This window comes from Anopheles darlingi, chromosome 3 (genome assembly GCF_943734745.1).
Source record: "Anopheles darlingi chromosome 3, idAnoDarlMG_H_01, whole genome shotgun sequence".
NCBI classification, from domain to species: Eukaryota; Metazoa; Arthropoda; class Insecta; order Diptera; family Culicidae; genus Anopheles; species Anopheles darlingi.
The window spans coordinates 39,528,439-39,542,940 of NC_064875.1; the positions used below are offsets into that span (position 1 = coordinate 39,528,439).

The following is a 14,502-nucleotide window of genomic DNA, read 5'->3' on the forward strand; positions in this document are numbered from 1 at the left end:
AGATAAAACAAGTTGGCAGCTTAACACGCCGTTGATGGATTGTTAATGATTTCAAGCATCTTATCTAGGCTTATTTGAAGCGGTCTGATCTGCGGTCTGGACGCATTTCACGCTCAGAGTTACAATTCGAATTTCATTTTTTAAAACATTAGTTTCAGCATTATCGATAGTGCTTCGAAACCCAAAAACCATTCGTCTGCACCAGCATCTTGGTCTCAAAAAGGAAAGTTCGTTTCAAAAACGGAATGGAATTATGAGTTGTTTGACTTTGTTAAATGAAACAATGAAATGGGAAATTTTTCATTACGAACACCGAAGCGGTTGCCCTTTTGTTTCAAGAGATCTGGCCCGGAAGCAGGGAAAAGGCAAAAAGAAAATCCATCTTCTTTTATCCAACGCCAACCAGCAGCGAAGGTAATGCTCGTCCGGTGGCCGTGATCCGAATCCGGGAAGGGAGGGGATAGAGATTCCCGGTGCAATCGAAACTCGGTTTATGAACTCAGTGAACTGGTAATAAATATCTCGACCTCCGGCAAGATTCCTTCTGCTACCCCGGCTTCGATCAATTCACTCCTAGCTAGCAACCGATGGCCCATCCTTTTCTGCGACTACTCGCTATAGACAGCGCTGCCATCTTCGGAACCACACTTCCGGACGCTTCGCTTTGCACCGAATGCTCGATCCGACCATCAATTATCGCTTTTATCACTCAATTCAGTGCACAACGGACCGGAAGTGGACTATCGGAGTGATTTTCTTCTCGATTTTTATTTTTGCTCCATGTGCGCTCGAGTTCGCTTCGCGATACCCTTTTCCCGCTGGAGAAGAAGATTATCTTTCGACGATGGAAAGGTCACGGAGAAAGGTGTATGTGTGTGTGGGATGTGATGTCGCGAATTGAGCACTTTTCGAGCGATTTTGCTTCATTGAATGCATTGTTCGATTCATTTCTATTTCATTTTCTAGCTGCTCCATTCGGCGCCCCTTTAGATTTCGAGGAGTTATGCTGTGAGCAAGTGTTCGAGTGGCCTTTCACCGGCGTGCCCTTGTGTTTGTCTCCGGTAGATGCCAACCAGAAGGAGCACCATTTCCGGCTCCATGGTCGTGAACCGGATCCTCACGTGCACGGGGAGTGCATGAAAATCTATTTATTATGTTACAGATTGCTGCATTTTTTACCCTTTTTTTTGGAGTAAACCGAACCGATCTCAATGTTTTAAAAACGTTCCGTTTAGGTGGAGAACGGAAAGCGAATGACATTTTGGTCAATTCTGTTCGAAGAATGGAGTTTCAAAGCATTTCGCTCCGTATCTCAGTTGATTTCGACTATGGACTTTTTTAAACTGTTTTTATCCATACTTAAATATTATTGACATTTTTTCATGAATGATTATCCTCTCCAGAAAATTGTGCGATTTTTTAAAATCAATAGACGCGCAGCTGACAAGGATATTGTTTTAAAAAAAAAACCGCTCGCTACCTTGAAGCGCGTTTCCCAAAACCAATGTTTTCACTGTGCATCGTAGCATAAAAAAATACCAGACCGATCGATTTGAAATGTTGAACACTTAATATTTACATTATTTAAAACCACAGGTAACACCGAGTTTCATAAAGTTGTAGATATTTTTTTTTAATTATGTAAATTTGGTTTTGGAACAAAATTGTATAAAGCATTACTTTTTTCAGCTTCAAATAACTACCAAAAAGCGTAAAATTGGAAAATTATCAAAAACTCGGCTACCTGGATAAGCTAACAATGTAAGAAAAGAATATTGATTTGTACAATTCCGACAATCCAGTAGCAAGCTATGATGGGCACCGTTATTCTGGATGGGATGCCAAAAAACGTAGTTTTTAACCATTCTTCCACAAAATACACCCAGATACTATTGTAAAGTTATCGGTTAATCTTAAATTTAGGTAAAAAATTGGGTTCTATGTTTTCTTCACAAAAAAGCTACTAAATTGAGCTTTTGCTAGCCCCAAATTAACCTTACAATAACCATTGGAATGTAAGAAGGAACTGGCATCCTGTGCATGGTTCGTTAGTTTCCACGGAAAGCTGCTTAAGGGTTACCACACGAGTCCTGAACATTCCACTCCAGCTTATCATTGCAACTGCTATATTTTCCGTGTTCCAAGCTATGTTTCGGCCTCCGGATTATTCCCGGAAGCGGGTGCAACTGCCGAGTGCATCTTTTGCCCAAAAATCCTACAACGGGTAGGCAGGTAGCTGGAAACCGGTACGGCTTGTTCCGACAGCTAAGTATTCCCACGATCCTGTAAGTATTTGAGTAATGCCACCGCCTGGAAGTGAAGGAAGTGTGCCGTTCATCTCTTGTTGTCTCGCTCGCTGTACTGCAGTAGCTGGGTCTGCATGATAATCTTATTAAAATAGTTCGACAAGATAAGAGACGAAACAATGTGGACGCTCCTTCGTATTGTCCGAATAGAATAGACCAGCAATGCTCTTCTCGTAAGAGCGCTTTTCGCCATTTTCATTTCAGGATGTTGTTTTCTCAGATTCCAAATTCCTTCCAATTCTGTGTACTAATGGAAACAATTTGTATATGCCCCTTCCGAGTAGCTTTGCATGCTGGCAAACGGGCCCCGAGTGTCCGGATCTGCGTCTAATACCCGGCGTGGTGAGATGCGGGGAAAAATGTAATATAGCAGACAAACGAAGTGAGGCGTTCGGCTTACCTTCTCAATTATGCAAACTAAATTGATTGTTGATCCCATATCCACGTGCAGCTCGCCGGACCCGAGTATGAATGCTTCCGGGACGACCACTTGCAGGTTCACGAAATGCGAAATAATCCCGGTCGGTGTCGATACCTGCGGAAAAAAAGGAACAAAAAAGCGATGCGAAAGGTCGTTAGTGGTGGAGTGGAGAGATGGTCCAGGTTCGGATTGAAAACCCAGATTAATGATCGAGTGATAGCAACGCTAACATCGCGCGAGTATTTTCATTTCCATCTATCGTTTGAAATAGAATGAAATTCACACGACGAAGACGAACCAACCGGTTGTTGTCTGGTTGTGTCGCTTGTTCTTAATCCTGTTGAACTGTCACGGAGTGAACTAGTGAGTAATGCAATGTTGGCCGATTAAACAAGGACAATGAGAACGTTGACTGAATGTGTTTTCCTCCTTCCACGGAGAGTGGAAAACCACCAACATGCTCCATTCCTACAACAACCAACATCGAGCATATCTTAAGCCCGGTTGGAAAAGTGTCGACGAAGGAGTTGCCCTTCCCAGGAGGGAAGATGTTTTTCGAAAGCATCTCACCCCTGGCCGCTGTAGGGAAAGAAGATTTAGGATGTGATGCCATCGTGTCGTTTTGGGACTGGCAGTAACATCGCCGTCTAGCATTTCCTTTCTCCGGTTTTGCACCTGCAGCTAAAGCTGCTGGTTCGGGGGGTAAGTCCTGCCGGGAGCAACGAGAAGAAGCTATTACTCGCTCACGTTGAAAGATAGCTTTCGCTAGGGATCATGCATATTCCCGTTATACTGCAGTTGCAATGCATCAGCAATGAAGGGCAGCATAATTTATGTGCGAACGTGATTGAAATACGTCCCGAGAACGACGAGGCAACCAGCCTGTAGCTCCACCACCGATGTGCACCTCACCACCGAGCATTGCGGATAGGAGGATCCGTTTCTGAAAAGCCATTTTAATAGGATACCATTTTGTGGCTAAGGAGGAGTGCTACCTTCCTGGGATTGCATCAAGCATTCAGAAGTGGGCTTGTTGTAAGCCGGTTCCTATCCCATGACCGAGAAAAGGTCCTTCTCTATACGCAGGAAGACCCCATTTCGATATGCCATCAGCCATTGTTCATGATCCGAGCTATCAAGAGCTTATGAGGTACTAATAAAGTGTAATGATCCTACGTTCTAATTCAGGGGCTTGGAGCGGAGCAGCTCCAAGTGGTTGGAGTGTGGTACTCCCCCCCTTATGCATCCCTTGGTAGTGCATCATGATTGATTAACTGATGTAACCGTGGCAGGATTGTTTTGTTATTCAGTTATTTAGAGTTCGATGCATGAAGAGGAAACCACTCCCGATAGTCTCTTGAGCATTTTGGACGGACGGACTGGCATCCCGGTGCTGCTGGTGCATATTTACATAACAACCTGGTACACAACGTGAATACGCAATCTCCCTGCCGGTATTTGTAAGATCTACCTACAGGCAAAGAGTTTTCATCAATACTATGAACTCGTATCCCTTGATGTTTCGACTTGGGTTCGTGGTTGTGCGTAGTCGTGACTCTAATCGGGTTTGAATCTTTAACCTTTTCCTAAGACACAGAAGGAATATTAGATTTGCTGATCAGTCTTCGGGATGACTTCTTCTCCTGTGCTACAAGATGATGAGTGGTCGACAATAGGCCCAACTATCACTACCACTGCACTTCCAGGAGCTTCTTCAATTGAATATTGATGCTGGATTGATGTACACTCCATAGAATTGTTTAGTTTGGCAGGTGGTTCCCAGTATGCCGAACACAGGATAACATTCAGCAGAATGCACTTAAGGGCTCTTGGCTGTTGTTAAAACTGTAGTTTCAATTTGAATAAATCATTTACATACTCCCAACCGCTAGTCAATGGGCTGATAAGCGTACTTCAGACAAAGGAAAACATATGTCTTTTCATGGTTAACATCTGTCTATAGCAGATTTGTTATGCAGTAAGATGCATCTACAGGCAGATTTATGTTTCGTCCATTCCATTATAGCGGTTTGTGCATAAACAATGCAGCCTTCCAGGAGCCCATTCCTACCTTTAATCTGTTTGCTTAACATCGCCATATAATGCTATTATTGTTTCGCATAAACACCAGCTACATCGCACATTTATCTCGCCATTTTACGTTGTTCCAGCTGTTCCAGCAGTACAAGAAGTAGCTATTCCCTCGGAGCTTTTCACACACGTAAAGAGATTTTTTTTTGTGTTCTGCTTTGCTTTTTACTGCAACATACCGCGCGCTGACCTTTTCGGACCGTTCTTCTTCTTCTTCTCGGGGACTCCCTCGACCCGGCCAACCATTGTTTACCTGGACCAGTTGATGGTGGTGTTCGCGTTGCGCCAAACATTTTCCCGGCCCCAAACATACACACACACACACATACACACAATTGAACTATGGTGCATCATCAGCCAAAAACCCCATAGTTAGTGGCCGTGTCACTGTCGACTACCCGCAACAAGCAACAGCGTCCACACCAAATAGCTCCCCTGAGAGAGGGGTGGTTTGGTCCTCGCGCGCGAAACTCGCTCCCGGCATAGGTGCAAGCAATCAGCGAAGATGGCACCTCAGATTGATTGGCGACGCAATGTGTGGCGAAAGAGAGAGGGAGAGAGGGAGAGAGACGCTTTGTTGTTCCAGAGCGTGGCTCTGGTTACCCCGTTTTCTGTCCCGGTGGCTGGTCCGGAAAATAAAATGCAGCGCGAACGGAGCGCAAAATGTGTGCATCCGTTCGGTGCTGGCATAACAATGTCAGCTTTGTTCATGCTTCATTATGTGGTATGCTACTGCTGCTGCTGCTGGTGCTCCGGTGCTACTACTGGGGTTTTCCCTCGAACACAATGCACTCGCTGTACAGATGCAATGGGAGAGGAAAGCATTGCCGGTAGAGGAGTGCAGCAGTGCAATGTTTGTTCTTTAGCATCGCTCATCTGCAATAATGTGGTGATGGAAGTGATGGTGGTGGTGGTGCTGCTGCTACTCCTGCTGCTTGATGGAAAGCATGCTCATGCGAACCCTCCTGCGAACATTGACTGCAGCAAAATATGGCCACGATCCATCCGTTTCGTGGCACTGAGCGCCGGAGTACGCCGGTACGCCGGCTAGAAAACAATGGCGTTTCCTTCGTCGTCCTTCGCAAAGGACGTTTTTCGACGCGATCGTAATCGCGGCGCGGCAACCACAAAACCCCTGAACGGGAACCGGGAACGGTTGACGGAAAGGCGCCCCATTCCCATTCCTCTAACTCCCTGCAGCTAGTGCAATCGTTTGACGCAGCAACAGCGGCAGCAGCAGTAGCATTTATGCTGGACCCCGCGAGAGTCCCGCTTTTCCGGACGCTGGGCACACGGGAGTGCACAGGGACAAAGCAGCTTTCGGCCCCATTCGGCGCCATTGCCTCGTGGGAGCAATTCGACAAAGGGACCCAAGCGAAGGGAAAAACAAATCCCCGTTCAGGGGACCGGGGAGAAGGAGTGCCCTCACTGTACCGGTGTCTCTCTGCCAACCGACGGCCTCGCGTCTCGCTTCGCGGTTGTGTTTTGAAATTTTCAAATTCACCGGAAAATTTTTCGAGCAGATTCCGCCAAGAGTTTTCCTCCAACTCCTCGTTTTTTTGTTGTTGTTGTTGTTCTTTCCACAAAATCCCAGGTGGTAATACCAGAGGGGTAGGGAGTGGTGGTGTTGTTCAGTGTTGATGGTTGCAGACTGCAGTCCAGCCCAGACCGTTCCAGGGCGGGTTTTTGCTTGTTTAGATGGTCTCATTTCGTGTTGTGGCTCTCGAGACCGAACAACCAGGACCGGGGGGACGTGAGATAAAGAAAATGAGGGCCAAGAGGACACCGGCCACTCCTGGGTACAAAGATTTCCTTCCAGAGCGAGGGAGCGAGAGCTGTTTGTGTTCTGCCGGTGGGGGAACATTACTCCCCATCAGTTTGCATATTTCTCGAGCAAATGCTCCATCACGCGGTTGCTGCTCTGTGGAAGTCTCTCCGGTGCGTGGTGGTAGTCGAGGGGTCTGCTCCGGTTCCGGCTGCGTCTTATCATCGGAGCAAACGAGATCTTGCGCGTAGTGGTCCTTCGTGGTGTTTTCTTTCGCCCTCGTTTCTTTTGCGTTTGCATCGCCATTGTTTTGTGCTGAATTGAAGGGAAATCCAGACCGCCGGTCCCGAAGACCGCTGCCGATGGGGACGAAGACAAAAATGCATTTCCATACGCCGTGAGGGAATGAATAAGGAAAAAAACGGAGCTAGTAGGAGAGAAGAGGCTGAGGGGTTCGAAATTATGCGGCCGACGATAGCCGTGGCTGCCTGGTACAACGCTCTGGCTGGTACTTACTTAGGTTCATGGAATGGAATAATTACTGCCAGGAGTGAGATGCACTCACGGACGTGCACGCACTGGTAGCTGGGGGCCCCTCCTTCGAGGGGAGAAGGACAGAGCCAGTATTCATGCCAGCATAGTTTTGAGGCCGGGTAGCCCTTGAAACGATTCGAGGATTTTTTTTCCTTCAATTTTTTCTCTACTCTCCATGGCCATGAACTGCGACAGCTCGGGATCGTTCTGCGGGATTGCTTGTATCATCCCGAGCCTGATATACACTGTTCAGCGCGTGGCAAGACGGCAGAAAGGCACAACATTGTTGGAAGGTCCCATGACACCCGTCATCACAGCAAAACCCTCGGCGAGCTCCATAGCAAACACCACAACACAATGTCAAGCCGATCGTCAAGGCGCGCGCTCGTGATGGATGAGATGATATTTGCTGCAGAGAGTGTGTGCACGGCCTTCCCTTCAGTGATTACGGACCGGCGTCATTCCGTAGGGACCGTCGCGCATGTGTGTCTATGTGTGTGTGGATACGCCGCTAGGAAAACGACTTCTTCCTTCCTTTATCCCAGTACACAGTGCATGTGGCGTGTTGCTATGCTATGGCTATGGTAAGTATTTACCGTTCCATTATGAGATGCCATTTTCTTTAGCGGCGAGGAGAGTGCTTGATTCGCATTTATTATTATGCCTTCGCTGTCCTCCGGATTCGCCGGGCCGTGATTTACTTGACTGATAACTAGCGTAATGCGAATTGGCGCGATTGTGTGGTTGCTGGCATTGTTCGAAGGAAGCCAGCCGCTTCAATACCGTCTCTAACCACGCTTATAATTTTGCATGCGATGTGGAAATTTTAACACTGCATGGACAGGTCCAAGTATAATCAAATATTAGTATGTGTAGAGACGTCTCAGCAAATCGATAATTGCCATTAATAGTTCAATATCAATACAGTGAAACACACAAAAAATGACATAAAACTTATAACAATACATCATTAAAAAAAAAGGTTCGATGCTTGTTTCTTGGGTTACTTGCAAAGGAATAACTCGATCAAATCAATAAAAGACTTGCTCGATGCTGTTTCACAAACATATAACGCTGCATTGTGGTGTGGTACGCATCGTCCACAGATGCAAACAAACCCTTGCTATCGTCTGTCAAAAGTTTACTACGTTTCCGGTAGAAAAAAATAACTTTTTTTTATCACATCACATGCAATACTTTTAGTGTGAAGGTTTGAAAAAGTGCAAGGCTAAAAACAAATTTTTTTTGTTATAATATCGAAATTGTCATATCATAACGAAATGTGCATACAAAAAATGATAGAAGTGCTTAAAGATAGTTGTGACAGCGTTACAAATATAGCTCAGTTTAACTGAATTTTCAACAGGGAACCACCAATCAGCAAATCAAAAATTGGTTGCGAGCGCCGTACAAGTTAATTCGCTCTTTTTCCGTTGATTTAGTGACAGTGTAATAAAAATGCTACAATATTCTATGTTGTAAATTATGCCTCATTTCATTATTAACCAATGTACGTGAAGGCCTTCTCCTTCCTCCTTGTTTGTCGCCGTCCTTGTCAGATCAGGTTTGGCGTTCTTCATTAACATTTGTGGTTTCCACGAAGTGGAACCCTTTGATAAAGAAGAGGAAGCGAAACCTTCCAAGCGCTTCGCCGATGCACGATCTCGAAGTAAGCAAAAACTTTGCTCTTTCAAAAAAAAAAAAGGTTGGCGTGGGTGCAATTTCCTTCTTGAAACTTTTTTTTTCCCACAAAGACAGTAAACGGTATCATCCTCATCCCATCACTCGGTTGAGGACTGTTCGACGCGTATTTTTTCTTCTAATTTTTCTTCTATTTATCCCCGACCGCATGAGCACGAGGGCACGTTTTTATCTCATTAAATTCCGCGGTTCTTCCTTCTCCCACTCCCCCTTCCCACTCGATTCACACCTTACCGGTCGGATGCGTCCGTTCAATGCGAGGCGCGAGGGCGGGTTTTTGCAAACTTGCCTTTGCCACATTCCCACCGCGCGTTTCGCGATGATAGTCACGGTGGTTGGTTCTTGTGAAAAGCGGAAAACCCCCATAGCATCAGCAGCAGCAGCAGCAGAACGAGAAATGTGTCTTCCGCCGTTTTTCACACCGGTGACGAATGAAAACGCCCGCGAGGCGAGTGCTCGTCGTTGGTGGCATTGACTTACCATCCCCGGGGGCGACCGAATCCATCGGGAAATGGCGGATAATTGTCACCTTTAGGCAGCTGGATGGGAATGTGGTTTCCGGTGCCTTCCAATCCCGTGTGTGTTTGTGCTGAATATTTTCGTCAATTGTGGCACTGTTCAACGTGAGATTGGGTCGGATTGCAACATTGCGAAGGCTCTCGTTCCTCTAGGAGCATCGGAATTGAAGCTTCGTTTTGATAGATCGTTAGTCGAGGGACCGCCATTCGGAACCGGATTCGCTTTCAATTTCTCCGCAAGCGCAACAGCGCTACCCTTAATGGGCGATTTAAAATGCCATTAAATGGAGTTTAATGAACTAAATGTTGAAGGAAATTTCAACCCCTTCCAATGAGAGGCAGAAAGCAGGCAGTAGTCCCGGTGCCCGGACCACGGGTTGCTTCCGAAATTGGATCGAGCGATGAAAAATCCAACCATTATATGGCAATGACCGCCTTTTTTTGGGGGGGGGGGGGGGGGGGGGGCGACGGAGAAATCCTGCAGCAACTGAGTATATCCACCCCATCCGGGAAAATCCCGACGAACGGTGAAAGCCGGAAGGCCGGGAAAGCGGTCCACGATTTCCGTCATCCACCATCGTCGTTGCGTCGCACGAAGCGAGCACTACGAGAGACGACAGGAACGGCTCTCAGGCCCATACCGAGGCATAGTTCTGCTGATAAGTTATTTGGTTCACTTTTTATGAGGTTATTAACGTGATATATGGTCGGTAGCGAAGGTAGTTTTGTGCCCTCATCCTACGGCCCTCGCTCGCTGTATCGTCCTACTAGCTAGCTGGAGGAGACTACGACCCCCTCGTGAATGCGAGGGTGAAGCAAACTACGTCAACTATGCCTCTCGGCGGCATACGCGGCGCACCGGATTCTGGTGATGTGGCGTGCAATTTTTATGATATATACCGTGTGTGTGTGTATGAGAGTGTGCCGGTGGGCTGTGATCCTCCACCAAAACCATCATGAATTTTAATCAGATTACCGGCGCGAAGGTGTTTTGGCCTGAAATGCCTCCTTGCCATCTTCCGGAATGACAGCGGAAGCGATGAAGGGGATGCTGCTGAGAGCAAATCACGGTTCGCGCGCTCGAAGTGCTTTGCTTCGTTTTGGCTGCTTTTTATGCGTGAATGTCGAGCGATTGTCGGTTGATGGTTGCGTACATGGAATAGAGTCTCCTGGTGTTCCCATTTCAAGAAACGCGTCAGAATCGCACATCGGACTATTCAGGGTAGTGTGTAAATAGAACTAGAAGCCCAATTGATGGTCCAACTTACAGATGAACCGATCGATTGACGTCCTTATTAGCTTTTTCTCCTCCTCAAATAAATAAAAATTACTCGTGATGACAGCAGCAGAAACAGAAGCCTTTCTGAACCTATGATGATGGTTTTGTTAATCGACTTAATTTACATTCGACTTCCGGCTGTCGTCGATTGTGGCTGATGAAAGCACCGGGTTGTGCATTCCCGTGGGCATTTCCGCTCCGATTAAGCTTCCAGGTCATTTAGTTGCCTTACGGCGGCATGGGCCACTCGTCCCTGGTACTTTTGGAGAACCTGAACCACGTAAAACCATTGGGTTATTAATTTTGTTCGATCGCTCGCTCGCTCGCTCGCTTGCAGACAATATTTGACAGTGAAATCGGTTTATCGGGTGCAACGAGCTGCTCTCTCAATGCTCTCTAAAGGTCTTCACACACACACACACGCACGGGGCTATTCGGTGCCGGTGGTTCCACTCGATATCGTTCAGGGCCGGTGCAGTCTATCTGGTATGGTGGTGGTGGTGGTGGTGGTGGTGGTTGGGGCGTTGAATGGTTTTCGAAAGCCCAATCGCGTCCGCACTGCCCGAAAGCACAAAATCCCATTTATCATCATCCACTTATCGGTGGCGGTGGCCTATAAATTTTCCATCCTACGCTTTTCTGATGATGCTACAGCGAGCGCCCACAGACCGGTGGATAAAAGGTCATGTAGTGCGGCATCGAACAAAAATATAAAAAAAGCACAACGATGAGCCCGCCAGGGACGTGCTCGTGTGCATAAATATGTACCGGTTTTGTTGTTTATGCGGGGTGGACGCATTTTGAATAGAAACGTTTAAAATGTGAAAATTTTTTTTTAGATTTATCAGCGAAAGAGACATTTGGGAACACGTTTTAGAAGATTATTGCCAGACTGTATTGGAAAATCGATGATGAACAAGCGCATTGAATGTCGAAATCATCGTTGGGATATTACCAACTCATTGTGATCTCTCGCTAAACGTCTCTCATGCCAAGATTCAAATTGAGTTAAAGTTGTTTTTGTTTTAATAAATTTAGATTGTTTCCAAAATATATTTTCTTATTCATATATTTCACGTCAGTTTGTTTGGATTGTTCCATTGGATTTCCTTTTGATTTAAACTCCTCTTGGTACATCTCGAACTCTTGTGTACATTCTCTAAAAAATATTCAGAATAGCGTTGCAGGTATTTGAAAAGTATATTCCAGAATGACTATATAATAAAACAGTGTTTGTAGCCCTGTTCTGCAATCTTTTTTACCTATTATGTGTTAACAGAATGTTGTTTAAGTATTTTGCTAAGCTCTGCAAAGTACTTCACTCTTCTTTATTAACATGTTGATAACTTGAATACTTGATATAAGAGTCAAAGTGTTTGCGTTAAATATCCTACATTTATCTTTTCTCTCAGCTATTCTTGTTCATAGAGAAGTAAATATGTTTTCGCTATGCCTAGAGCGATTTCCTTTAATTACTTAATCCATCCAACAAACTGTTATTCATCACATCTTCTGCCGTTCTAGTGTCCTTTTGCGTCTAGCGTGGGTTCTCAAGAATCTCCTTGCCGACATTCTGAATTCATTGTAATACAACGCAAAACTCAGCATTTTGTTCACGGGAGGTCAGCTTTCGTCGGATAATGGATCGAACATTCGATGATATGCTTTGTGGAATAGAATGCCATTTCAATACATCATGCTTATGAGGAAGAGCTGTTGTACTAAGTAGCGAACAGCAACTTTGGCCTTATTTATGACACTTGATTCCTGTTCGCTGTTGATGTCAGATCGATACGAACTGCTAACCATTTAGCAAACAAAGCTCACCATATCCGTTATCATTTCCGGACATTCCTTGCAGTTCCTTGAACCGTTCGACAAATGGCCGCAAACAATCCACATGATCATTAGCGAAAAAGTAGAAAGAGAAATGAAAAAACCCCGAAAAATCCGTGATTTATCAATCTCTTCTAACGAGCTGCGTTCCAAATGTTGCGTTCATCGTGAATCTCGAAATGGACTTCCACATCTCAACAACCACCTCATCGTGCGCGAAATATCTTTCGCTGCAGCAGCAACACTTTCACTGTGACCATCAAACGACATCCGGCGTTTATGGTCATCGACATAATGCTGACACGCGGGCTCGGAGAAGAATCGCGACCGGCGCCGCGCGCGTGTTGCTTCTTCACCCCTCCCCAGGTTATGAGACGAACAGAACTATGCGTTTTATGTTGAGTATTGTGAAGGTCGTGCGGTCGGTCTGTCGGTGCGTCGTAAATTCTCTCATGAGATTTATTCCGGCAACGTGTTGAGTGGCATTAATTACATCAGTGTGGCTGATGTGCCAGCCAGCCAGCCTGGTCGTTGTCGGCTTTCACCTAAAACAACCGACGAGAACGACGACGACGACGAATACGAGCTAGAGGTGTGCCAAGCATTAAACTTTACACTCCAAATAGCTCCACCACTACCACCACCAACGGCCTCTTGGGAGTTTTGCGCCCTATTTTTCATGACCTCGATCGTCACCTCCGTTGTTGCTGGTGCTTGTAAATGTGGTGGTCTCCGGGAGTGTTCCCAACAATGTTCAATATTTAACCAAAGCACAACCAACACCCTGAAAATTGGGTCGCCATCGTCAGCACCGTTACCACTGCTTTTTGGCGAATGGCAGATCGTAAACGGTAAAAACAAGGGGGGTTGAAGGGAGTGGGGGTGCTGCCAGTAAGGCGCAAGCCGGTCGGCCGGTTTAAAAGATGAAAAGGGGTCCAGGGGATTGGCATCATTCTGAGCGGAAGGTGGGCGGGTGCTTTATTGCTCCCGACCTCACATTATTAGTCATCCTGCACTTTGTCTCCAGAGGACGCACGCGCCCGTGCGTGCGTGTGTGCTTGTGTGTGTGTTGTTGATGAAGAGCACGCCCGTGTGAGGTGCTGAGTGTTGTCCCCCGGGTGGGGCAATATGGTTTTAATTAGTTTGTTTATTCGCAAAACGTGTGAGAGATTTTTCTCCCAATTTCCCGATGTCGGCGGCAGTGTTTTTGGTCTATTTTATCTCCAGCATAAAATGCGAAGGATCGTTCGTTATTGTTGCTGTTGTTGCTGCTGCGAATGGTGTTGTAATGCTGGTAATTAATTTTCCACCATTTGGTACTGCTGTAGAACTGTAAAGTTGTTATGACGGATGAAAGTGTTGCCCGATTCATCGTCGTCGTTGTTGTTGATTGACGAGCAGAGCTGATGGCCAGCAACAGCAGCAACCACTTTAAGGAAACACCCTCGTGAACACAATTGAATTGTGTGCTGCTGTTGCTGCTGCTGCTGTGGTGCAATTTGTCAAACCCGAAACGGAGGGATTTGTAAACGAATGGGTTGCCACGGACAAAAACAACAACAGCAGCAAGGACTGGAAGGATTAATCTATTTCAAAACGCATTAATCAAGCATCCCTCGCTGTTTTATGAAAGCACAAATGATGCCTTCTCGGTGGTGAAGGAACATGTAGTAATCCTATCTATCAAGTAAAGAGCTCCTCTCAAAACAGGACGACGACGTGACGTGGTAGTTCGGGAAAGTAACGAGCTCCTTTTGCACAAAACATTTGTTTCGCAATCATCTCAAGAGCTACTGCTGCCGCAGCTCCTGGGAGTGCAGAGTGCAACGGTTCTTTGTTATGTAATGGCATCAAGCCAGTAATAAATTCAAGCGAAATGCAATTTCCTCCACACTCCTCCCAAGCTACCACGACAACCATGGTCCCTCCTGCTTGGTTGTCTTCCAGCAGAATGAGAGAGAACCTTTGCAACTTTCGGTGTGCATCTCGTGGGAAATCATTGATTAATTATCCTTTCGTTGGGGCGAGGACCATCATAAGCAGCAACAGCG

General features: G+C 46.1%; 1 protein-coding gene across 5 annotated transcripts in view; it reads right to left on the reverse strand.

Moving 5' to 3' along the window:
* The window catches only part of LOC125957719 (zwei Ig domain protein zig-8), a 205,896-nt gene that overhangs the window by 52,090 nt on the left and 139,304 nt on the right, over nt 1–14,502 (reverse strand). For all 5 annotated transcript variants that reach the window (XM_049690603.1, XM_049690606.1, XM_049690607.1 and 2 more), the window contains one exon: nt 2,707–2,841. In XM_049690603.1, coding sequence (XP_049546560.1) covers nt 2,707–2,841 — 135 coding nt within the window. The remainder of the gene's footprint in view (nt 1–2,706; nt 2,842–14,502) is intronic.